The sequence below is a fragment of the Acyrthosiphon pisum genome, chromosome X (genome assembly GCF_005508785.2).
Source record: "Acyrthosiphon pisum isolate AL4f chromosome X, pea_aphid_22Mar2018_4r6ur, whole genome shotgun sequence".
In the NCBI taxonomy this organism is placed as follows: Eukaryota; Metazoa; Arthropoda; class Insecta; order Hemiptera; family Aphididae; genus Acyrthosiphon; species Acyrthosiphon pisum.
In genome coordinates this window covers 59,748,207-59,774,621 of record NC_042493.1, presented here as the reverse complement: position 1 = coordinate 59,774,621, position 26,415 = coordinate 59,748,207, and the positions used below count along the sequence as shown (strand labels likewise).

Genomic DNA, 26,415 nt, shown 5'->3' with positions numbered 1-26,415 from the left:
TTAACTTTCTGATACTGTATAATATATACTCGATACGATGTTTCTTTATTTCCCATTTAAATGGAAACGTAATCGAATATCAACACATTGTCGACAGCATAATATGGAAATGTATGCTAAGTCCCAGAACCCGGCTTAACATAATTTCGTTAGAATTCTTATAATAAATTTGTAAGTAACATACCTAAATGTAATTGATTATTTCTACTTTTTTCCATTATTTATCAAACTAATATAATATATATAGGATATTACAGGTATCTTTATATAATATAATATTATATGTATTAAATAATATAATATATTATAATATGTAATATGTATACAACTTTGCAAGTTTTTAGAATTTCAAGGAATTTTAATATATTATTTGGGTGCGATGAATTGAATAAACTGTTTTATTTCTATGATATGACAATTAATATTATTTATTGTGCACACATTGTTAAGGATACAAAATACAAATCCTGCCAATATCTGCCATCAGTGGTTGGAATTCTGAAACATTGATGGATACCTACGTATATTTCCAATACGATGTGTAATCAGTAAATATTTTTATTGTATCATCTGCTTGTAGTTAAACAATTTTCAACATTAGAGAACTTAAGAAATCAGGGAATTCACTCTGCTGTGTAATAGGTGTCAAGTGTAGATACCTCATTACTAATCACAAATGAATATTGTGTTAATGTTTGAACATTTCATTACCTATAAGTAAAGTAAATAATGATATACATATAGTGGTAAAAACAGTCAACTATTTACGAAAAATTATTTTGGATTACAACAAAATAATATTATAAATTATAATCGTACATTTTAAATTCAATCACTCATACAAAATGAATGTGTCCTAGCGTTAAATTTTTTTCCAAATTCCAGAAAAAAATTTAGAAGATATCTTGTATTCAATTCTCTAGATTTTTTAATCAAAAACAAAAATTATATTATACAAAATTCGAAAATTTTAAATGCCTATATATAGCACGAAAAGATCTAAAATATTTTAAAATGTATATTATGTCTAGCTAATATAGTTAATACTTATAAATATTTATAAGATAATATTTATAAGAAAAAAAAACTATGTTTAATTAATATTTATAAGATTTTTCGGTTACAATATGAACTATTTATGAGAAACCTTGTTTTAAATTTTCAATACTTGACTATAAAAATTGAACATTTTTACCAATAAAATAATTTGATAATTTTTGAAATTTTGATGAATTTTGTAAACATTTATCTTTAAATGGCTATAATGAAAATGTACCTTTAATTTTAGATTCTGAACGGAGCGAGGAAGCTAGTGGTTTTACAATGGTGTTTATTTTTTTATTGTTTTTTATATCCTATATACAAAATTTCTACCAGAAGGAGTGCTTCGATTTCAACATACAGTACCTTATATTTTAGAAAATTAGATCAAGATGGTACTTTAAAGAGATCATTTTTCGATTTTATCAATAGTTATTTAGTACCACGGGAAAAACCGCTAGAAATAGGATTTTAATTTCTAACGCTTGTGTATTACCATAGAAACGAATAAAAAATTATAATATTAAATATTAATTCAACTTATATGATATAATAATTTATTAATAACAATATAAAATATCCAGACTGACAAACCGTCTCCGCTCAGAATCGTTTTTCTCATAAAATGATAGAATATCATTGAATTCAAGTTTAATACAATCCATTATACAATGACCTACTTGTAACCTACTGTACAGCAGAGCGACATCCACTTATAACCAGTTTTTTTTCAATTGCTTTTATAATAACTTATGGAGGAAACTTATATTACATTTTCAAGCTTTTTGATTCAATAAAAATTTTATCGACATTTAAAAAAAAAACCAAAAAATTAAGATCATTAAATGTCTATAAATAGCTCAAAAAGTGTCAAAATATTTAAAAAATCTTCTCATGCAGGAAAAATGATAAAAATTTTAATAACCAATTAGTGAACAATAATTCAAGTATCCTTGGTTTTTTAGATTTTGAGTTTCTACAAAAAAAGAAAATCGTTTGATGAAAATAATGCGAACTAAAAACAATGCTTAAGGTAGTTCTTGAACGACCTTAATTTAAATAATACTTTTTTATTTTTTTAAGACAAAGACTCGTTTATGAATCTCATTTGATTCATAAGTATAGCTTAAGCAATACTTATTCTTAAGCATCGACTATGAATACGGCCCTAAGTTCTTAATCTTTTAATTAGGTAATTCTTGAGAATCAATTTTGTAACACAAATAACACACCTTACGACTGATATGACTGTAACCTAACCTAACCACTACCTGCCGGTAATCCGTTATGGTTGGTGGCAGTGCAACCTCGGCTTAACGATAAGACATTTTTATTGTGTAAGAATATAATAGTTAGGTAAGTTTACAAAGATCTCGGTATTTAATTTATTAATTAGACTAATAGCTTCTTCCTCCTTCTTTTCGTATAGTCAGTACTGTGGTAATCCTTTGTGGGATATGGTATTTTGTGCCTATTTTAGTACTTGTAATAAATTAGCACACATAATATTTACATTTAAGTAAGTACGTATGTGACTTGTGCCAGCATTTAAAAAAAACATCATATTATTTTCACCACGTATAAATATTAGTTTTGGTAATCTGTGTGATAATGATAAGTGATAAGCAATAACAATCTGCACCACATATTATTTAATTTCAATTATTGGAATTCACTCTAAATTAACCGAGCTCACATCAGTCATACCACATAACACATGAATTAAAAGAATGCTAGGTACCTATATGCGTTTGTCGTCTCTGTGACTCCGTTTTACAATTAATGTACGACATAGCAAATTTTCGTTCACTAATGTGCCGTTAGTTTTGATATTAGAGTGAATAGGTATTATCATAAGTAAGCAGTAACAGTAAGAACATTATCTGTGCCTAAACGTCGGCGATATTTGATATTTTCATTTTCAAACAAGATATGGATATCATGTGATATATCACAAATAAAAAATGCTCATATCTTGCTTGACAAATTAAAATATCGAATAAAAACAGATGCTTAACAACAGATAATGGTTTACCTAAAAGTTTTATAATAGGTCAATCACTCTAATATCAAAACTAAAGGTAGGTACACTAATGCAACTAGTGAACGAAAATTTGTTAAATTGTACGTGTGTGAGACGGAGACCACAAATGCTAGTTTTCTCTTAATAACATGCACAAAAGCACTAAGAATTATACCTAATATTCCTGATTTTTACATAATTTCTTATTAACTGAATTATTTATAATTTATACAAAAAGTAAATAAGTAAGTATACCTATAATTTCACTTAGCATACATTTTTTATTTTACTTTATGTACATTTTAATATTTTTCTTGAAATGTATCTATTGTAATTAACTTGATTGATCAATAAAATATAAATGAATAAGTTTAAAAAAACGATTTGTATAGGTACAAGATTGCGCAGATTAATTAATCACATAATATACTTTTATTTAATTTTATGTAATGTAAATAATAAAATTACAGGCTTCAGAGTTATGAGGACGTCGCACCCGTATAATGTGTTGTCTCCGTCTGAAGCACACGTACGACATACCTACTAAATTTTCGATCACCAGTTTCAGTATAGTGTGCTGTCAGTTTTGTTAGTTCAGTGAATTGATCTTTTATCTATGTTCAGATAATATTCTTACCTATGCGGGTGCGACGCCCTCTTTAAAATTTTTGTTTTTGTTTTTGGTGCAAATTACACAAGTACCCACGTTATAATATTTTTAATATCATGCTCGTCTAAATGTGTAGGTTTCGTAGTTAATATGGTTTATACTACATAATTATGTTCATGCATTCTACCATCAAAGCGTTATTCCATCAAACGATGAAAGAGGGCCTCATTTTCCAAAAATTCCCAGTTTTTCTATTGGCCTATCCACTATGTTAAATAGCATTTGACAGGCCCTTAAGAATACTTTCTTTCCTTTAAGTATAATAATGATGTGATAATCACTCTAATGGTCTAATAGGTATAAAAGCTAAAACTGAAAAATCAAGGTGAAATTGTAAGGCGAAGATATTTCAAGTTCTGCGTCTCTTATGTCACTGCGTAATCAGAGGCGTATTTAGGCACAGACCCTCTAGGCCCGGGCCTAGAGCGGTGACATTAATTAGAGGGAGGCAAATTAAAAATTTTTTTTACAAAATTATAAAAATATTTTTCATTTGATGAAAAAAAATTGTACTCATTTTTTGAGTAGAAAAATAATTTTTAAACAAATTGTATAATATATAATTTAGAATTACAAAGTTAAACCGTAAACAATCGTGTCCGTTCGCTCAAAATTAAACAGCTACCTTCAATCTACATATTAAACACATACGCACATTTTTTTTTGTGCGGGGTGGACCCCTATTTGCGCCTATGAGTCGGTTTGTTAGCATAGGATATTATTTCTTTAGCGTTTAGTATAAATGTCTTAAGTCAAAAACTACTAGTTTTCAGGAAGATTAAACAAAACATTGAAAAATCATTCAAAATCGTAGACAATAGTGTTTGGGCTGATAATTAATTTAATTTAATATTCATTGTACCAACTTTTGTGTTAACTATTAAGTACAACATTAAAATCAATTCTTCATTGATTCATTCTTTTTATTTTATATGACTTACGCAGTACGCTTTTAGGGCATTTTAGATTTGTTGGTTACAGTATTAACATTACTACTTGCGTGAAACCTTGTTTTAAATTTATAATCCTTATATAGTTATGAAAGTTGAATATTTAATTAATTTCAACTACCTACAAAATAATTTGTAAATTTTAAATTTCATAAATTTCATCAACATTTGAACTTTAAATGCTTATTAAAAAACCTACCGATGTATTTTTAGTATTTTTCTTATGCTGTTGTAACAATCAGGAGCCTTGCATTAAATTTTCAAGCTTTTTGCCAACAATCACAATTTTATTGATATTTAAAGAAAAAAACTAAAAAAAAATTGAAAATTAAAAATGTTCGTAAACAACTCAAAACATATCAAGTATAAGAAATAATAAAATAAATATTTGGTGTAAATTTCAAGTATTTACGGTTATTAGTTGTTGAATAACAACAAAATAAGAAAATCATTATACCAATGAGAATTTGTTAATTTACGGGTGAATTTCCATTGTCTAACTTCAATTAGTCGTAAAAATTGAATTTAAAATTTCGATAAAAATGTTTATGTTAAATATATGAAAACTTAAGAGGAATTTTTTTTAAGAATTACATCAAAGACCAAAATCTGATTTTGAGTAAAAATTTTTCTAAATTTTTGTTTTGTTTTTCAAGATTTTTATGAAAATTACTGGTAATTTTAAATTTTGATCTTCTCAATGCACAAACTATAGCTTAACTTTCCTACCAGAAAAAATACTGATGTTGAGAATTGAAGCTTTATTTCGACTACTTCTCGTGTCCGCGGATATAAAAAAAACACACACATCGTTGTAAAATCAAAAGATGGACAAGTGGGTACTGCTCTGCTGTAAAATAGCTGTGGATAATATCATTGTAAAGGATGTTTTATATTTAAATTCAATGATAAATCACTGCATACGGAAAACTATTCTGTTAAGAGACGCTGCGTGTCCTCCTAGCATACGTTTTGTATAAATAATCAAATTTAATAGTTAAAAAAAAAATTATAAAAATGAAAAATATCTAAAACATCTCATGGCTTTAAATAGCGTAACTTTCTTGTGAACCTTTTCTTATCGATAGAAGCAGAACAACTTGTTTGGAATATCCTATTAAAATGTCCAATGTTAGCTATGAAAAGTAAAATTATTATGAATTTCTATCAGAAAAATAGTTTTTAAAATAAAAAAAAAAATTTCATGGCTATAAATTGCTCAAAATGAGTCAAAATAGTTTGAAAATTTCCACAGGTATGGAAAATGCTTAATATTTTAATATTTGGTGAATATTTCAAGAGTCTCCGGTTATTTGTTTTAGAAATACAAAAAAATATCGAAAATCAATTAATGGGTATTCGTTTGCTGTTGAATATTAAATATTGAAACATTATAAGTTCAAACGCTCATAAAAAATTAATGTTCCGTTTCAGTTAACTTTTGTTATTTGTTATAGGTATACAAACTTGTGTGAACATTTATGAATTTCTAATTCAAAAGTAGTTTTAAACATTTTAAAAACGTTTACATGGCTTTAAAAAGCTCCAAAAGAGTCGAAATAATTTGAAAATTCTACCGTATATGGAAAATGGTAATTTTAATATTGGTGAAAATGTTGACTGTTTTCGGTCATTTGTTTTTTAATTACAACAAAATAATATCAAAAATCGATAGATGAAAATTTGTTAATTTAGCGTTGAAAATTCAATATCGAAAAATTTTAAATTTAAACGCTCATAAAAAATGAATGATATTTTCCAGTAAAATTTTTTATTTAGATGAAGGTAGAAACATTTTTGGAATCTTTTATTAAAACTTCTAATGTTAACTATGAAAAGAAAAAGTTTTATGATTTACTCACTGAAAAATAATTTGAAATGTTGTCAAAATTTGAACATTAAATTCATATAAAAATTAAACGTCTATATATGTGTCTTTAATATTTTTAAAATTCCATTAATAAAACTTATAAGGAACCTTGCAATACATTTACAAGATTTTTTTATTTAGTAAAAAAAAATTTTGAGAATAATTTTTAAAAATGTATAACATTTGAAAAATGTTTATAACTAACTCAGAAAGAATCAAAATATTTCGAAAATGTTACAATATAATATGTAAAATGCTAATACGACTATTTGGTGAAAGTTTCAAGTGTTTACAATAGTACATTTTTGAGTTGCACAAAAAATAAAATCAAAATTTTCAATAATTGGTTTTGCGTAAAAATTACCACTTTTCTTTTCATGACGCTTTCTAAAACTACTAGACATTTTCAATTTTGGCCTCTCAAAAGTGCCAACTATATTCACATTTCAATCAGAAAAAAATGCTGATGTCGAAACTTGGAGTATTTTTACCACCCCAAATGTTGATGAATGACGACAGACAGAAAAAAAATCATTGTGAATACAATACATTCTTTTCTCTTTTCAGAATCTAAAACCCTTACCTATATATTCTAACGATGTAATCCCGACGTTGAATATTTATCGCTTTTTTTAAAAATGTGTAGCAATCGATCTCTTGCAACGTTTTTTCTTTTCGCTTATCATAAGGTTAATTTTTTTTTTACACTCGTAAGGAATTCCTGCAACACTAACTGTTCACTAACACGAGATTATATTATACGATTAAATGCACACAGGATGGCGTGGTATTTAAGTTTTTTCAAGGTAAGGTTCCGTTGCTAAACTCAATTAGTGAAATTAACACCTCTGTAACCTAACATGTCATTGTAGATCATTAGATAGGTATACTTGTTTTTAAATTGTATTACCCCAAATTAAAATTAACAAATTTTCGTTGGACGCTGTTAACGCACAATATGACTATAACCTTTTTTTGGAAACACGATTTACCTTAAATAATTTCCGGCCATTATAACATTCCCACCCCCATTTTATGAAGTATTTTTTATTTTGCACAAGCTACCTACTGTTGAACGGTGCAGTTTTATTATTATGATTTGAATAAGTGCTTGCCCAAATAATAGATTTAATTTAATTTTTTTTGTTCTTAATTAAAAACTTTTAAAGACCATCTTAACTTTTAATTAAAATGTTAAATGCACATTAGTTTGGTACATTTTAAACGGCGTTTTTCCGGGTTTCAAATATAGATATATGTTTGGATGTAATATCCCCGGTCGTATAATATGATATACCATTTACCAAATATTATGACCTATACACTCGGCGGCCCCGCCGAAGCGGTCACACTGGACGTGACATCATAGCTTAAATACATATATAGTAATAATATTATATTATATTATGATACGCCGCCGCTGACGCCGCCGCCGATATCGCCGACGCCGCCGACGCCGCCTACCACGGGAGTCTCTCTTCTATCGATTAAAGTTGTATTGTTGTTGTGTTACGCGCGCGACCCGGCCCGGCTGCGAGCGCAGTACGCGCCCGTCGGCACGAAAACGCGCATCATCGCTGCCGCCGTAAGCACCACCAAGTCTCCGAAGGGGAAAGCGCGCTAAAGTACGCCGCGCCACAAGTTGCAGCAGGACGTCTCAGACCATAACCGGCTAAGCGTAAATACGACATACCTACCTATACCTGATTATTGTATTATTATCAAACGAGGTTGAGTCGTGGTATATAACCGCGGCGTGAGTTTATCGGTAACGATGACGTCCAGCGACGGAGGACTGCAGTCGTGTCGCCGGCAGGACAATCGCAACAGCGGCGGCGGTGGCGGCCAAAACCTGCCGATAATAATGGCCACCGGTTGTCGGATGCCGCGGTCGCCGTCTCGCGACAAGGACTTTGCGTCGTGCGCCGCCTCCAGGACCTCCACAGGCGCCCATCAACAGCAACAACAGCCCTTCGCCACCACCGCCGTCGTCCTGAACCGCGTCACCAGCTCTTATCCCGAAGCGTTTTTCAAAAGGTATATTATTAAAATAATATTATTATCTACGACGATGTGGATAGGTATGATGATATGATAATATTTACAGGGATGGCCAAACTTGTTTTGATTAATTTTTGCTGAGAATATAATATTAATTTTCCTTTGAGGATCAACTGTCATAAAAAAAATATTTTTTTATTTTTAAGCATTTATAATTAATATAACCTAATAACAATTAATATAGGTACCTACTTATATAGTTATATAAATAGAAACATTAAAATGGAAAGTTGTATAAGAGTATTTCAATATAAATTAACATCAATCATCATACTTTTGACGTATAGCCGTGTCATTTGTTGACCAGTTGATATTGTAATCTGGGAAATAGTCGCTGACTGAAAAACGAAGACGCTGCTCTAAATGATTATCTGAAAATGTTACTCGGTATTCTGCTTTTATACATTTCGTGTGAGAAAATGAAATTTCACAGAAACGGGTTAATCCGAAATATGCATGTAACTGTATAATTATAAGTTTATAACTTATTACTTAATATAATATATAATATGTACCTAACAAACGGGGATCGACTCTGAAATCGTCCAAGATCGACCGGTAGATCGCGATCGACCGTTTGGCCACCCCTAGTTATATTATGTTGCGGGCAAAGATTAGGAAGTCGGGTATTGCCATCAAAGTAGGAGCATTATAACATAGTCTACCTTGCCCCGACACATTGTGCACAGTGACCGAATAAAGGTGAGTGAATTCAAATAAATATTAAAGTTTAAAACTAACGAAATTCGATCACACGCAGTAAGCCCTTACCTAGTATTTAATAAGAAAAAACAAAAAAAATTAAAAAATACTTTTAGGGGTGTCTAATATTATTTTTTATTTAAACCACTATTACGACAGTTAAAATAGACTTAAAATTTGAAATATTACAATCAAGTAGCTAGGGAAAAACAAAATGTTATTAAAAGCAGTACCTTCCTAACTAATTGTTATTAAGTTATTTTTTATACAGACCACTATTAGAGTTAAAATGACCATAATGAACTTAAAATATACGATTTGACCAAACATATTATCACACGGAATAATTAATATTTTTACAACATGAACCACTATTATGGAACTTTTGCAACCACACTAATGGAACTTTGGCAACCACACTTATGGAACTTTTGTAACCACACTTATGTGTGTCTTTCAGAAAGTTTTAAGTGACGTGAAGAGATCATATCCTTATATCCACTCTGCAATTTGGTTAATTTATGCAGTACTATTATGATATTGTATAATACTACCCAGTGGCCTGTGTTCAATACGTACCTACGAAGTGTACGCGCGTCCGTTCTTTTCATTCAACAATTATTCAATTTAATTAACTTTGTCCACATAGTAAAAATTAGTGCATAACATAGTGTCATAGTATAACTAGTACTTTCACCGACATTTTCTTGTACTATGTTCGGGCATTGTAGGAAATATTGGACTTTCAATATTATAATTTTCAGATAACAATTTTCTATTTCCTTTACCCTTGACGTATTATACACAATTCCGAACTCGAGAATCCTGCGATAGATAAGAACTTTTTCTTCACAAAATCGTTTCAATAGTCCGCTGGTTAAACCGATGTTAGTTTTATCATTCATTTTGAAAATGTTGTAATAAGTCAAAAAAACATGGTTTTCTATATAATATATAATACTTGACATACCAATGGTGTGACGAACTAACAATTTTTCAGAGGCAAGTTACAAATATCCCAAGTTCTCATGCATAATAATGTATTAATATAATATAACTAATTAAATTTCAGATCGTTATTGACTAATGACTATTTATTGAGTACATCATATTATATTTATACTAGATAGGGACCCACCAGCTACCACCCACCCCTATATTTAAGAAAAATATCAGAGGTAATTTCCTCTGAACATACAATATTATATACTTCCATTTTTTAAGAACTTGACCTATAAGCGCACACATATAACATGTTTGGACTATTATTACTTTTGTCTGAAGCAATTGATTTTAATCTAGAAACGCTATGAGAGAAATTAAATATCTTATAATATTGCGTTCGGACGTTTTATTATACTATTGATACTAGCCCTGAATTTATATTTAATATTTCTGACATTGTATATATATATATTTATTTATTAGTAAAACATTAAATTATAGGTAATAGCTATAAATAGCAATTAAAAATGTTTAGTACCTACCTATATGTTATGTCGATATAGGTAAGAACAACAAAAATGTCACTATACACAAGCACAGTTTAATTGCAGAGAAAAGAACAAATTTATAAATATTGCCTATAATATTATTATAGCTAAGAAAATCTTTTTATTAAAACGTATAATATTATATTGTTTTTCAATATTTTATGGTATTATAAATAAACTTACTATATATGGCAGCTTTTAATAGTTCCTTTATACTTTTGGTGAAAACATATAACACCCATAGTTCACTCCACCGAGCTACTATAATAAAGGGTAGGTATAATAACACTATGTATAGTGTATACATATTAAGTGTAAAAGCGTTCAATAATATCGCGCGATCAGTCTAAGTATGTACGGGTTCTCAGTAAGGAGAAATCGGGTTTTCTTTTATTATTTTCCAGCTTTCAATTTACAACAAGCACTCATTCTAAGTTTTTACGGTATAGAATACGCTATATCGGTTAGTAGTTACAACGAGAAAAACTCACTGGCCCTTGGAACTCGTTGAAATTTTCATTTTACCTACGTAGATATTTATAACATTGTAAAGCAGCACATTACTGCAAGCTTGTATCAACCACTTGTTAAGTTCAACTTAAAGGCGTATTATATAAATTAATTGTGATAAATGCATATATTATACTATATGAACCATTATTTTATTATGAGTGTATGATTTTTTAGTTAATTCAAAAATTTTAATATTATGTAGATACGCTAGTTAATTAATATGCAGTAAAAATATTTTAAACGGCTATGGAATTATTTAAAAAAAAATATAGGTAGATGATATTGATTGCACGATATACATATTTTAATATACATAATTATGCGAAATATTCAATATAAATTAAATATGAATGAATTATACATAACGTAAGTTTTATACAATTAAAAGTATAAAACAGACGAGTTTGGTATAGTAAATAATTAATTGACACGCACTTGTACACTAAAAATGTAGTTAAAATAGAGATTGTCATGAACATCGTCAGATCATATTATTATTATCATATCGTATGAATATAACAAGCTATTTTACTCTAAAAATATGAGTTAATTAATGTTTTAAATAATATGCATTATGCGCACGAATTTTAAAAATTAATCGAATGCAGGTACCCGCTACTGAATATTAAAATAGATCAAGAAAAATAATTCTGCTAAAAAATCTTATTTTAATATTTGAGTAGGTATGCAATAAAATAAAATGCAAATACCCCAAATATTTTATACTCGATTGATTCTCATAACATTTTATTTACAACGACTGCGAAATTTTATTACCTATTCGAATGGTTAGAAATAAAATGATACAAATCTTAAATCGCAATACTAATACTTAGATACACATATCTTCACCTTAATTAAATAGTTCGTTTTAAATTCTTAATTATTATATTATTTTCGGTTGATATTCTATTATGTTCTATATTTAAATGTCTAATTGTTCAAATAATTTTATAAATTAAGACGTAAATAACACTGACACGTAATAAAATGTTTTTAACCAATTATTGTTTTTGAGATTTCGCTTATGCTTTTATAGATAATTAAATTTAATCAAATTGTTTCAGTGAAATAAGATATTTAATCAACTTAGTTATGCCAAGGACCAACATATTTTTGCTTAAAACATTGATTATAAATTTATAAATACCTACCATAGTAGCTGGTGTGTATACCTGTAATAGAAGTATTTATAATTAATTATGATATTCAATTGAAAAGTTCATTTAAAGTCATTACTTATTCTCATTAAACTATTCACATATTAAATTACGTTTTGCCATACTATATTATTATATAATAATATAATAATATATTTTTTATTAATTTTATGTTTAAAAATTAGCAGAATATAGTCCGTATCAAAAACGTAATAATCCTTCACAGGTGAATAAAATAAAAATGTTAATAATACAATTAATATGAAATAATATAGAACATTCATTGAAATTATATTCCCAAACTCCTGACGATTAAAATATAATACCAGTAACACTCAAAATAAAATAAAATAGATTGTTTAGGTTTTTATTTTATTTTAATTATTTATAAAAAAAAAAAAATTGCATACCTATACCTACCCATAATATACAAACAACATTAACTTAGTTTAAAAAAAAAATTGACGCATATATTATATATTTACACATACTTATTTTAATAACAGTTAAATATTATATGCTTCCAAAAATTATATAATTAATATGTATTTTGGTTTAAAAAACTACGACTAAAAAAGGAAATATACGATAAAAAAGTAATGAAAATTTAAATTAGTTGTACAATATTTTGTCGCAAAAATTATTTTTAATATCATTTTTAAAACAAATATTTTTCTTTTTTAAAAATATATTACGATACAAATAATTTAAAATTTAAAATTAGCATCAACTTTAATTTCACAAAAATATTATTTATTAATATTACTGGAATATTATTAAACGAATTCATAATTAATTTTTATTCTTGAATAAATTTAGAAATCCTAGTAAGTTACTCTATATTGTCATTGAAAATTATCAGTACCTACTTTTTTATTGTTCTTTACGTTAGTTTTTTTTAACATAAATTGTTTTCATTTATATCAAAGACCTAATAAAACATGTGTAAGAAGACTATTCGATATCATAAAATCTCTACATATATTATCACCGAAGGATGCAGATTTTGTCTTGTACCATTTCTTATATGTTATTGATTATGTTGTCACAAATCACCTACCCTTATTTATACCTACCTATATGAATTGTGTACCACATGTATTGATTTTGTTTTATATAATATACAAAAATAAAAAAGTAATTTAAAATCAATACCTAACTTAAATTTCAACCCACACAAAATTTGTTAGAATCTATAAAAAAAATTACTTTTATAGAATTGTGTGCGATAGTTTAATTTAGGTTTATGTATTTATTGAAATGTCAGGCTATAGTAGTTTACTGACTAGTATGCTTGTAAACATGATGCATATATTCTACAAACACTAACATTATATCACATTTAAAATATATTTTTTTTAAATATTCTTATTAATAATACCTATAATAATAGTAATCATTACTTATCAGGTTACTGTTGATGACTGTTGACTGAATACAAATAGATAATTAAAATTATGTTATGCTTAGATAAAATAAAACATTTTTTTTCTAGTCGATTATTAAATAATCATTGTCATATGTGTCTATGCGTAAAGATCCAAACTAAATAAGAAAATAGTATATATCTACCTATCACATTTTTCGTTAAATATTTTTGAATTACATAAAATGTTCTAAAGATAGACGTTTGTTAATTATTCGCCAAACTTCATATAGGTACCTTATATTATAATTAAAATATTTATCCATATAGGTACCGTTTGGATTTTAATTTTCAAACGTATCAAAATTAACATATATAGGTACTCATATTAATCAATTTTCATTATATTTATATATAACTATTTCGCTTTAAGTAGTCGTTTCATAAGCAATTACGTTACGACCTTCGCTCAGTCTTATGTAATCAAAGCAATAATGTTTATCCGTGTAGTAAAAGCTACATGTCTAATAAATAATATATTTTGTCCGTAAACAAACTCTGCAGTAAACGATAAAATATTCGAAAAAATATAAATTTTATAGTACCTATAGCAGGTTCCTATCTTAAATCTGATAATATTGCTAATTTATGGAGCAGACGTGTTTAGCCGGTGCACAATATCTATAGATAACTTGTATATGACAAACACTAAATTTTACATCAGAGCAGTAATATACATTTTTCAATTTTTTATGGAACACACATTAATACTTAATATAATATGTTCAATATTTATTTTTCGATACTGAATCGGTTTGATTGCATACAAGTTTAAAACATAATATTAAGATTAATTAATTTAGTACATATTTTAATATAGGTATAGTATGCTGTATGTAAGGTCCTACATTAATATATTATAGTTCAAAATATTATTCTGTACAGCTACCAAAGTCTTGAAATTTTCGAACACTTATTGATACGTACCATCCTATCAATATACCTACCTATTTATTCAAATACCTAATGTACCTAATATATATTATATACATCGAGTGTTTCCGCGAAAACAGGGTACTCCTATAACTCAGTTACATACATTACTCAGTGCCCTAAACAGTAAACATATTTTAGAACTCTGTCTGCGGGAGATTAATAATCTAATAGTCTAGTTTCATGTCTCGCAAACTGAATTCAAAAATATGTATAGGGTACTGAGTAATATGTGTAATTTTATTATACAGTGTAGATACTTTGATTTCGTGAACACACGTATATAATACAAATTTACTTATGTTGTACCTATAATATTATTATTGTTATACTTTAAAAATTATTAAAAAGTGTCTGTTATACGATCTAAAATTAAAAAAAAAAAAAAAAAAACTAATGGTAAAACTTCATAAATATTTTATTTTATTTTATTCATTAAAGCAATTTAACGTTGCACAATTAGTTCAGTGGGAGAGGAAAAGGCACTTAAATAGTACACTTTTGATAAGAAAAGAAAGGAACAGTTTTTGTGGAAATGATTACTGCCTGTAGCCTCTAGCCGATATATCATCTCACCATAGGCCTTGTAAACGTAGATATATTTTAATAATTTAATATAGGTACAATCAAATGGACTCATGCCGGGACCTCCGACATAGCGTTTTACTCGTTGAAGTCAGTGGTGGTCAAATTATTTTTTCACGAAGGGGGACGTGGCTGACTTTTTGAGATGCACAATTTGATTATTAAAAATATAATTTATATTTATAAGATCATGAAAATATTGAAAAAGGGTACACACCGTTCCGCTCCTCAATTTTACTAGTGGTGGTTATCGTGATTTCTGCTATTTTTTTAAAAAATATTATATTATATCTGTTGGCTTTTGTTGCGAGAATAACGGTCCTATGTAAAATTTCGACAAAATTGAGATCATTCGACCAATATCATTATTTTTTTGTTGACACAAACATTTCAAAATAAAATTTCCCTGCAACAATGATCATCTTCATTTTTAATGAATCGTGCTAATAAGCCACACATTATATATATATATAGGCCATACCTATACCTTAACCCCAATTAAATACTTAAACAATAATATTATTGTTTCGTATGTCTGAACAGGATGTCACAGGACATAACTAATTCGGTGTGGTTCGAGGAAGAGAACGATTTGATAAAAAGCTGCGGGGCACTGCAGTCAGCGCTCGGTCTATCCAAAAGCTTCAGTACCAGCGACATCGCGGACGCGACCAGCATGGACGCTGGATGTTGGATGGCGGACAGCGAGGACGTCCGCATGCCGCACAGCGCTTCCGAGCTGGCCATAAACAAGTTGCGCATAAACTCGGACGTGCTTCTGATGGCCACCACCATGCAGGGCCGGTTGGGCAACACGTCGCGGTCGCTGTCCACGTGCGTGGTGGTCGGCGACATGGCGTCCACGTCGCAACTGCCGTCGCCGAGCCGGTACTCCAGCTCGCTGCACAACAGCTACGCATCGTCCGCGTTCAGTCCCACCGACCTCGTGAGATCCGTCAACAAAAAGGTATATAGGCTTCTTATTATTATTTGAGCGTATAGGTGTGTGTGTGTGCGCGCGCGTGTGTTTGATAATACATACATACATAATATTAAAAAGTAATACTAGTACATACTATATACATAGGTACATAATACTACGTAACACAGGTACTGTTATCTTCGTAAGTTCCCCCCAAAAAGAGGTTAAAACAAAAATACAATTTTTTTTTATTTTTATAGATTCGGTATAAGTCATACATATCAATCTATATTTATATAATAATATTTTATAATATTTACATTTTTTTTACAGGTTTTATACATATTGTAATGATACAAATATTTTTATATTAAAGATGAAAAACCCGTTTTTGGGTGACAATATTATACATAGCCAACTTCCTCGTGGTGGCTCCTGGGTAACAGCGTAACGTTAATAGTTAATACAGACATACTGTAAAATATAATGGTAATTATATAGTTACCTATCTAAAATAAGATACGTAATAAATGTTTTGCAATACAAGTATCTAGATTCTATATCAGTTATTGGTCTCAAACTTTGTTTTTCGCATTTACAGGTAGGCCTAATCTACCAAGTATTGTTCATGTTTATTACGGATCAGTCACGTATCACTTTAATGTCTAAAGATAGAACCGTTTTAAATGTCGCAAAACATCGGCAATCGGCATTGTCAATATGATAAAGCAGTAAAAAAATATCCACGTAGCTACGTTATAAGTTTTTAATTTATTATCTTCTTCCGTTCGAGGTCTATATCGACGATTACTGTAGAATATTGGTATATTTTCCGCGATTCGAGATAAAAATATTAAATTTAATTATGACGTACAAAAACAAAATATTAGCGGAGGTATTACAGTTTAGAATCTACGATATGCATAATATTATAATATATACTTAGGTAGTCGATTTCAGGGAGTAAACTAATTAGATACTATTTAGGTAATTTATAAAACAACTAGAGCTGATTATACAAAGTTAATAATATATTTGAATTTAATCGGTTCAAATTTATATTTTATTTCTCGAATTTACTGTCCCTGCGGTTATGTGGTAAGTAAATTATTTTGGCTCTCTTTAATCATACAACTGGGAAACGTATACACTCAACATGCACCTATTAATTGCCGTGTATACCCAATTATTATTATTAGCTGGTAATATATATGATATATAACAATTAAAACCTGCAATCACCGAAATAGGATAAAAATCTAGATGACATTATGTGTAATGTCCTAAAATAATGTATGTAGAACGAAAAAATATTTATTATATCTATTATATAATGTATATCACTGTTGATATAATATTCATTTGTCATTATTATAGCCACAATATAATGACGATTAGGTATAATACGTCAATAATAAATGACTAAATTGTCACATCATATATGTATTTAATAACTATATTAACTATGGTCTATAATAGGTAAAATAATTAGTTTTAAATGATTTTTTTTTAATTGCTTGGATTGTGGGAGTTCATAGGGGGACGGAGTCCCTCTTTAAAAAAAGTGTATGCCTACCTACTCCATTTAATTATGAACATTATAATTGGATAATCATATTAAAAAAATTAGGCACGTGGAGGTTATGAACTGTTAAGACCCTTTCGGCCCCGCAATATGCACTCACGTGACACCGACACGCGCGTGCATCGATCACTACGATGATGGAGTCAAGGTAATTTTTTTGTAATTTTATAATAATTTTGGTTTTCCTACTGATTTTCAAATACCAACTTGAGTAAATAGCTAATTCACATACATCTTGTCAAACATTCACGTATATAAAGTACTCACGGAGATGAATACATCATCAGATGATTTATTGGCCTTCACCAGTTAACAGGCCGCGGGCCGTACCGTATCCGTAAGAATTGGCAGCGGTGATTATGTAGTTTTTATTTAAAGGGAAATATTTTAAAATCACTGAAAGAAAAAAAATTCTACATTAGATTCTACCTTTGTCTGTCCAAAACAAAAAGGCATTTAACTTAAAATCCCAACCCTATATTATATTATAACATGATTAACGATGTATATGTCTCCTCTACAGGTGCGGCAAAACTATATTCAACGGCGTCTACTGATCACTTACAAGACATTGGAACGTTTGTCACTGAGCGAATTCAACTTAGACAAGTCTAGTTCTGGAGGAGGAGCCGACCACGTACCGGACCAACTGCAGTTGTCCGACCGCAATGACGCTACCGGAGCTGCCATAGCCGCCGCCTCAGGTTCAAGCAATTATTTGAGCGTACCGAGGACCGGCAAGCCGCTGTGCCCGGATGACATTGCCGTGTGCACAGACACCATAAAGCGATATCAGCCGAAGGCGTTCACCAGATACGACAGGAACATGTTCATAGTCAACTGGCTGGATAACATCGATCCGCAGAACACCACCGCGGAAGATCAATAAAACACACACACACGATATTGACAATTTATATAATTATAATAATATAATAATTGAAGGACTTGCTGCAAAAGCTACCAGACAAATCGACTTTTTGAAATAAGTTACTGCAGGGTCATCATACAACACTTTTTGATGGTCTAATATTTTTTTTTTCAATTATACTTATATTTACAATTATTTCGAATTCCATGCAAGATACTGCAGGGCTTGCATGATGAACAGTGGACATTGTTGTTTCGTCTGAGTTCTATGTAGATGCATTAACTTAATTTCTTAAAAATGTGATAGACTTCAACTGACATGGACTTATCTGGTTTCTTCCCAACAATTATCTTTTTATTTGTTTTCAAACCACGTTCGACACTAATCAAGTCGAAGAATGTATGCATACTATTATAGTAGGTTTACTTATGTTTATTTTTTATGTCATAATGTGACCATTATTTGTAGCAAAATTCAGAAGAGTCCGCGGACTTGTCTGATTCTTGCACCAAAAGAAAAAAATAAATCAAGATAAGTCCATTCACAATAAAAACTATTCCTAACCTACTTATGTCTTTTATATTATATATAATCATTATTACCTACCTATATCTGGTTATTGTACCAACGTGTGGGGGGTTTTTGTTTTTGGTTTTATACCATAAAAATTTACATTTTCAAAAAAAAGCGATTTTATGGTGATTTTTGCAGCAACCTCTTTGATTTAGTGTTATTGTTATAGAGAAATTCGCGCGCAACTTAATTCAATATGAGCATCGATATCAATGCTGCTAAAAAAAAATTAACTGCTACCTATATTATATAATATTATTATTATCAATTATTTAATTATTATCTGATTGTTGTTAATTTGGACACGTAAGACCGTGGTCATCATCGCGTGTGAACCATATTATATTATATTATATTAGGTATTTATCATTCATATATAATGAATGCGTTATGACCATATATTATTTTAAACCGATTAATTCTAAATGTTTCGTTAACATATGTTATATTATGCACATATATAGACGTGAGTGATGTCGTTTTAAAGACGATTTTTCACTTCCTAAAGTTATTACGTCATATTTTATAAAATTGACAGAGAGATAGAATAATTAATAATTATTAACTCTTGTTTAGGCTTGAGCCATTTAGCATATTTTTCATCAAAACATCTAAATGTGTTGTGCCGATTTGATATTAGGTATTTAAGTAAATAATATTCCACCTTGCATTTACGTTAAACAGATGTTTTTATTAGGAAAACTGAAGAAACATAACATTATAATTGCATGAATTTAAATTTAATATATTTTATAAATAGATAGTATCTGTGAATCACACAACAATTAAGGTTGCAGGCTAACTTTTATTATAACATTATATAAATGTTTCATTTTTGGTCCCTACTTCCTAACAAGACTATAAAAGTCTAGCTATTTACATATATTTATCCATGAAAGTATCTACGAATCTAATTCGTTCCTTTGGCTTAAAAATATTCCTATTTCGTTTGTACCTATTTGATAAATTATAATTTTGTACCAACCATCTTGATGTATTGATGTTTCTATTTGTTGACTTATATCTTATAAAGCGTAGGTAATGATATTCAAAATATATTAGGTAGGTTTAAGGCATGGTTTAAGTTGGAAATCTGTATAATAATTACATTTATCACATAACTGATAAATTATATGTAGATATAATTTAATTAACTTGTTTACATTAAAATGATCAGTGAATTTGTCAAGAATCGAAAGTCAATTAAATTAACATTTTTATTACGATTTTTAACAGTATATATACTATAATATACTACTATAGGTTAATCAATTTACATGTATTACATTTTATGCTAAAATTGGAAAAAACCAATGATATAGATATTCTAAAATGTTTTTGTTTACTAACGTCCGCCAATCTACTTTTGTAAAATATTAGTTGAGGTACGCTCAAATATTTAAAAACAAATTTAAATATAGTACTATGTCTCCTCAATCCTCACATTCTCTACAATATCACTATATTGTCCAATCCTAGCATTGTAGGTACCTATAACAGTATTACGCGTTGATCAATTTAGACGAAGACTTGAGAAATTTGTTTTAAGGCATATATTTTATTACAACACGTATAACGAACCAAATGATTAAATACAAATCTAATATTTTAAAAACATTAAATTGTTAAGAATAACAATATCATAAAAGTAAACAATAAACGATATATAAAAACATTTTTTCATACTTAAAAGTTTTAGAGAAGCTCATTAATCATTATTATTCTAATATTATTAAATAAAAAATACAAATAACTTATTAAGTTTAATTTGTACTAGCTACTTAGATATTTACCTAAACTATATGTCCTTTATACATTTCAAATACTTGTTTTTACTTATATTATATGAAGTGGCCAAGACCATTTATTTAAAACATAATTTTATACATAAATTTGTATGACATTATGTTGCCAAAAAATTTTAAATTGACAAAATACAATTTTTATATTTTGCTTGTATTTTAAAAGTATTAAGTATGTGAATTACCTAAATGTTTTAAGTCTATTTAAAATGCGGCCTTAAATCATGTTACCAATTCAATTTTTTTTTTTTATGTGTTTAATTTATAAAACTTAATTCATTATAATTATCAGACTAAATTATATACACCAGTTAAGCTTATATTCTTATAAAATACTATTTTTTTATCTAGGTAATAATATAATAACAATATTATTCCATTATTCAAATTATAATAATAATTGCATTTAATAATAAATCTTTTAAAAATGTTAAATTAAATGTTTTCAACTAACGTGGCAGTACAATTGATAACAGTTACTCATCTACAATCTAAAAACCAAAATAAATAATATATTATAACGTATGTTGAGCTTAAAATATCTTGTTATATTATAATAACACATTGTTTATGTTCTGGACCCACTGTACCCAGTCATATGGGTCAGGAGCAGGAAAATCCCTCAGAGTTTTTTTGTTGTTGGGTGGCCGGCTGGGTGGTTGAGTGTTTCAGCGTTTGACGTATGTATTAGAAAAATACTGTTGATGGATAAAATACTAAAATACGCATATTAATTAGGTAATTTCATAATTTGTATAATAACATAATTTAACAATATTGCATATTTTGGAACCCTACAAGAGTAAAATCAGTTTTTAATAAAGACTTTTTAAATTTTACGGTATTTCTTAAATCCGTCCATATATTAAAAAATACATTTTTCTAATTTTGAAATACTCAAATCATTCTACTTAATATATAATAAATTAAATCATTTTTAAATAATAAATTAACACCTGCATTTCCAACAGATCCATTAAAATATAACCTGTAAGCCTTTAGAATGAAACCATTATTGTGTTTAAAAAAGTAAAATTGATAATATCAACCTATTATCAGTACCTACTTAGAATGATCGTTGAAAGCTTAGTATTGTTATGTTTTTTCAAAATATAATTTTGAATTGTATAACTACCTACATACTATTACCTATGTCTATTAATCGCTTGTTCAATGTTTTATATAATAATATATATATGTTTATTTACATAGTATATAGTATAGTATAGAATAACCTATATAGTATTTGCTTATAATTTATCGTTGTCATGAATAGTTTAAATAGTTTACTAATCAATATTCCTACATTATATTATTATATTGATATTGTATTTGATAATTTCTTTATCTTAAATGTATTACATATTTTGGTTATATTATTGTTATTATTCAAATATATGGTAAATAACATAATATTATATTAATACAATTAGGTACCTATATCAGTATAGTAAAAAGTGAATAAGTTTCAGACAAAGTTTTACCTAATGTCTATAATTGGCTATTAGTGATGTGTTGAATATTTTTAATCATTAAAATAAAATAATACAATTTTAACAATTACAATATTAAGCTTAATTTGTTTTAATTACGTATCCATATTATATAATTAGTAATTACAATAACAAAGTGAGCAGTGAGAACGAATAAATTAAATATTCTAAGCCAATTACACAATATGCGTATCGTTGCAGGATATATATAATAATAGAATATTGTTATTGTAACACTTATTTGAGTATTCTCAATTTTAAAATTCGGTAAACACACACTGTGCTTACAATACTGATCTAGGGCAGTCTTGTTAAGTATTCAAATACTTTCAAAGTTTCAAAATACTTTTTCTTTAAATTTTGTTTTCTATAATACTAAATAATTTCAAATTCTGAGAGGATTATGTAATGATTAAAGATTAAATTTTTTTTTGTGTCTGTGTACACGATAAATAGTCAAAGTAATGCATCGATTTTCAACTTCAGAATCTTGTCCGGTGGGAAAGTGAATCTAGATGGTGCATTGTGGAGGTCAGAATACCTAGTAGTTTTGAAAAGCACCTGGAAGCAAAAAAATAAAATTAAAGAAATAAAGGAATTTTTACACATAATCGGTTGGCATAATACTATGAAATTTTCGATTATTTTTAAATTAATGTCGGTAAAACAATGTTAATAGGGTAAAAAATCTTGAAAATGTGAAACAAGATTAGTCGTAAGTTATTGTTAGTGAAATTTATAAAAAAAAGTTGGTCATAAATCCACAATTATTATTTATTAGCGTCTGAAGTTCAAACGTTGTCAAAATTCGTAAAAGTCACAACAATTTTCAAATTATTTTGAGTTAAAATTCATAAAAATTTTTCTTTTTATATCTAAGATTTGTAAATTGAATACAAGATTTCCCATAAGTTTGTATACCTTTATAAAAAAATCTATACCGGAAAGTCAAATTAAATTTTTATGAGCGTTTGAAGTTTTAAATTCTTACGAACTTGGATATTCTCCTATAAATTGATTTCTCATCGAACGATTTTCTTATTTTGTTGTAAATTAAAAACGAATAACCGGCTATAATTGAAATTTTCTAAAATGTTTATAATACCTATTAATATTTTTTATTTCAATCTTTTGATTTTTTTTCTTTAAATATCAATTTTATTTTATTTGTTTAGTCAAAAAGCTTTTTTTGAAAAATGTAATATAATAAGGTTCCTCGCACATTGTTCAAATATCAATTTAAAATATTAAAAATACATACCTAGGCAAGGTTTTTTTTTTATAAGCATTAGAAGTGTTCAAATTTCTTTCAACAAAATTTATCATATTGAAAATTCACAAAATTATTTTATAGTTAACAATTTATTAAATGTTCAACTTGTATAGCTAAGGATTAAAAATTAAAAACAAGGTTTTACGTAAGTATTTCATACAGTAACCAAAAAATCTAAAAAATATATTCAAACGCAGTTTTTTTAATAATTATTTGAAGTTCAAGTTTGTTCAAAATTAGATAATTAAATGAAGAAGAACGATTTTAGTTTTGTGTTATAATTTATTAATATTATTCGTAGGTGCTTGAAACTCCTAAAGTATATGTATATTATTTCAACCTCCGGCTATCGTATAAATAATAATAATAATATGTATAAATATGATATAAAATATTTTTGGCTGACAAACCGTCTCCGCAGAATCGTTTTTCGTATACAATGATATTAAATCATTACGTTCAAATTGAATACCATCTATTACAGTGACCCACCTGTAATCTATTGTAAAGCAGAGTGACACCCACTTAGCCGCTTTTTTCTTTTTACCATCGTGTCGTATATCAACGAACAGTATATTTGCTGTTTATTACAATTTTAAAAATTGTTCTCATAATGCTTCTAAGAATTTCATTAAATACGTAGATGATACAATACCTAAAGTCCATATCTACCCTGCTGAAGATTAACCGGACAATATAATAGGTATGTGACATCTGAAATTCTTGAACCAATTAATGAAAGTACTTATTTACTATATTTTAAGTAACACAAATATAAGTAATTTTAAGTATAAATTTGTTATATATGTAAAAGCACTTTAATTCACAAAAAACATAAAGTACTTTGAATACTTTTAAATTCAGTATTTGAATACGTATTTTAAATACAAGTGGTAAAAGTATTTAAATACATATTCTGAATACATTCGAAAAGTGTTCTTTAATAAAAAGCGGGTAAGTGGATGTCACTTATTTGCAGTACAGTAGGTTACAAGTGGGTCAATGTATAATGGATTGTAATAATTTGATATTAATTTGAATTCAATGATATAATATCATTGTACCTATAAGAAAAACGATTCTGAGCGGAGACGGTTTACCAGTCTGGATTTTTAAAATTTTTATTATTTATTTTAGTCTTTATGTTGAATTAATAATTAGTATTATAATTTTTTATTCCTTGCTACAGTGATACACAAATCGTTAGAAATTAAAATCCCATTTTAAGCGGTTTTTCGTAATTTGTGGCATTAAAAAACTATTGAGAAAACTGAAAAATGACCTTTGTAAAATACCATCTTGATCCAATTTGCTAAAATATAAGGTACTATATGAAGCACTCCTTCTAGTAGATATTTTGTATACAGGATATATATAAAAAAATAAACACCATTGTAAAACTACTAGCTTCCTCGCTCCGCTCAGAATCTAAAAGACTGATTTAGGCTTATATGAACTTTTTACTAGGTACTCTATTACATATCTGTAAATGTTACTAGGTAATTTTCGTTGAAGGATGCCAAACACTAGACTATTGCATGAGATTAGAATATTCCAAAAAATATAAATTTAAAAAAAGGTTTTATATAATTTTATACATCATAAATTAATGCATCACAATAAATAGACGAAATTGTTATATATTCATATAATATTTTTCCAATAAAAAATTACTATCTATATGATGGTAATAAAAACAGTTACTAATATTCAGAATATTAAAAAATAAAATATATTTAAAATATGTTTTTCATTTTAAACTATATTTTTAAATAGGTAGGTACTTACTTATATTTTTTAATTTTCGTGCTATCCACTAAAGTATTTTGTTCCAATACAAAATTTTTTTTTATGAGTTAATTTTTTTTATTATATATACATTTTTAAGCAGATGATTTTTTTTGATAATGATTTACCTACCTACAATCTACCTAAATAATAATTCAAACTATTAGGCAGCTTATGAGTTCTTCAAATGTACCTATATAGATAGCATAAGGATAATAGTCCTTGAAAATAATTTTACAAAACTATAAAATATACCTACCTAGGTAGGTACCTAATATAGAACAATTTAATGTTTGTGTATTGTCATTAAAAATCATAAAAAAATTTAAATATAAAAAAACGTAATTAGTTTAGTTATTAATTAGGTAGCTATACTTCAAAAGGTTTTTTAAATACATAGATTAACCAAGAAAATTATTGATAAGTTATTTAGTGATAAAACTATAAATTAATCATCTTATTTTATATTATACTTAACTATATAATGTAATATTACCACATATTTCATTCGCATTAAACGACACAAAATATACATAGCCATTTAATTTTTATTTACCGTATATCTATAGCTGTTATATATTATATGTCAGCATAGCGTGCATAGGCGCAAATAGCACAACATTTTTAGGGGGACTAAAACCCACTCACCTCTACTATTCATCATATCATTGGTAGTGTGTT

At 27.8% G+C, this 26,415-nt stretch overlaps 1 protein-coding gene across 1 annotated transcript; it reads left to right on the top strand.

Moving 5' to 3' along the window:
- The first annotated feature begins 8,060 nt into the window (after positions 1-8,060).
- LOC100572193 lies at positions 8,061-22,746 on the top strand. The gene is made up of 3 exons (XM_003247631.4): positions 8,061-8,591; positions 15,971-16,394; positions 18,458-22,746. Exons 1-3 carry the CDS (start codon positions 8,329-8,331, stop codon positions 18,821-18,823), a joined length of 1,053 nt encoding a protein of 350 aa, XP_003247679.1. The 5' UTR covers positions 8,061-8,328; the 3' UTR covers positions 18,824-22,746.
- Positions 22,747-26,415: the final 3,669 nt, after the last annotated feature.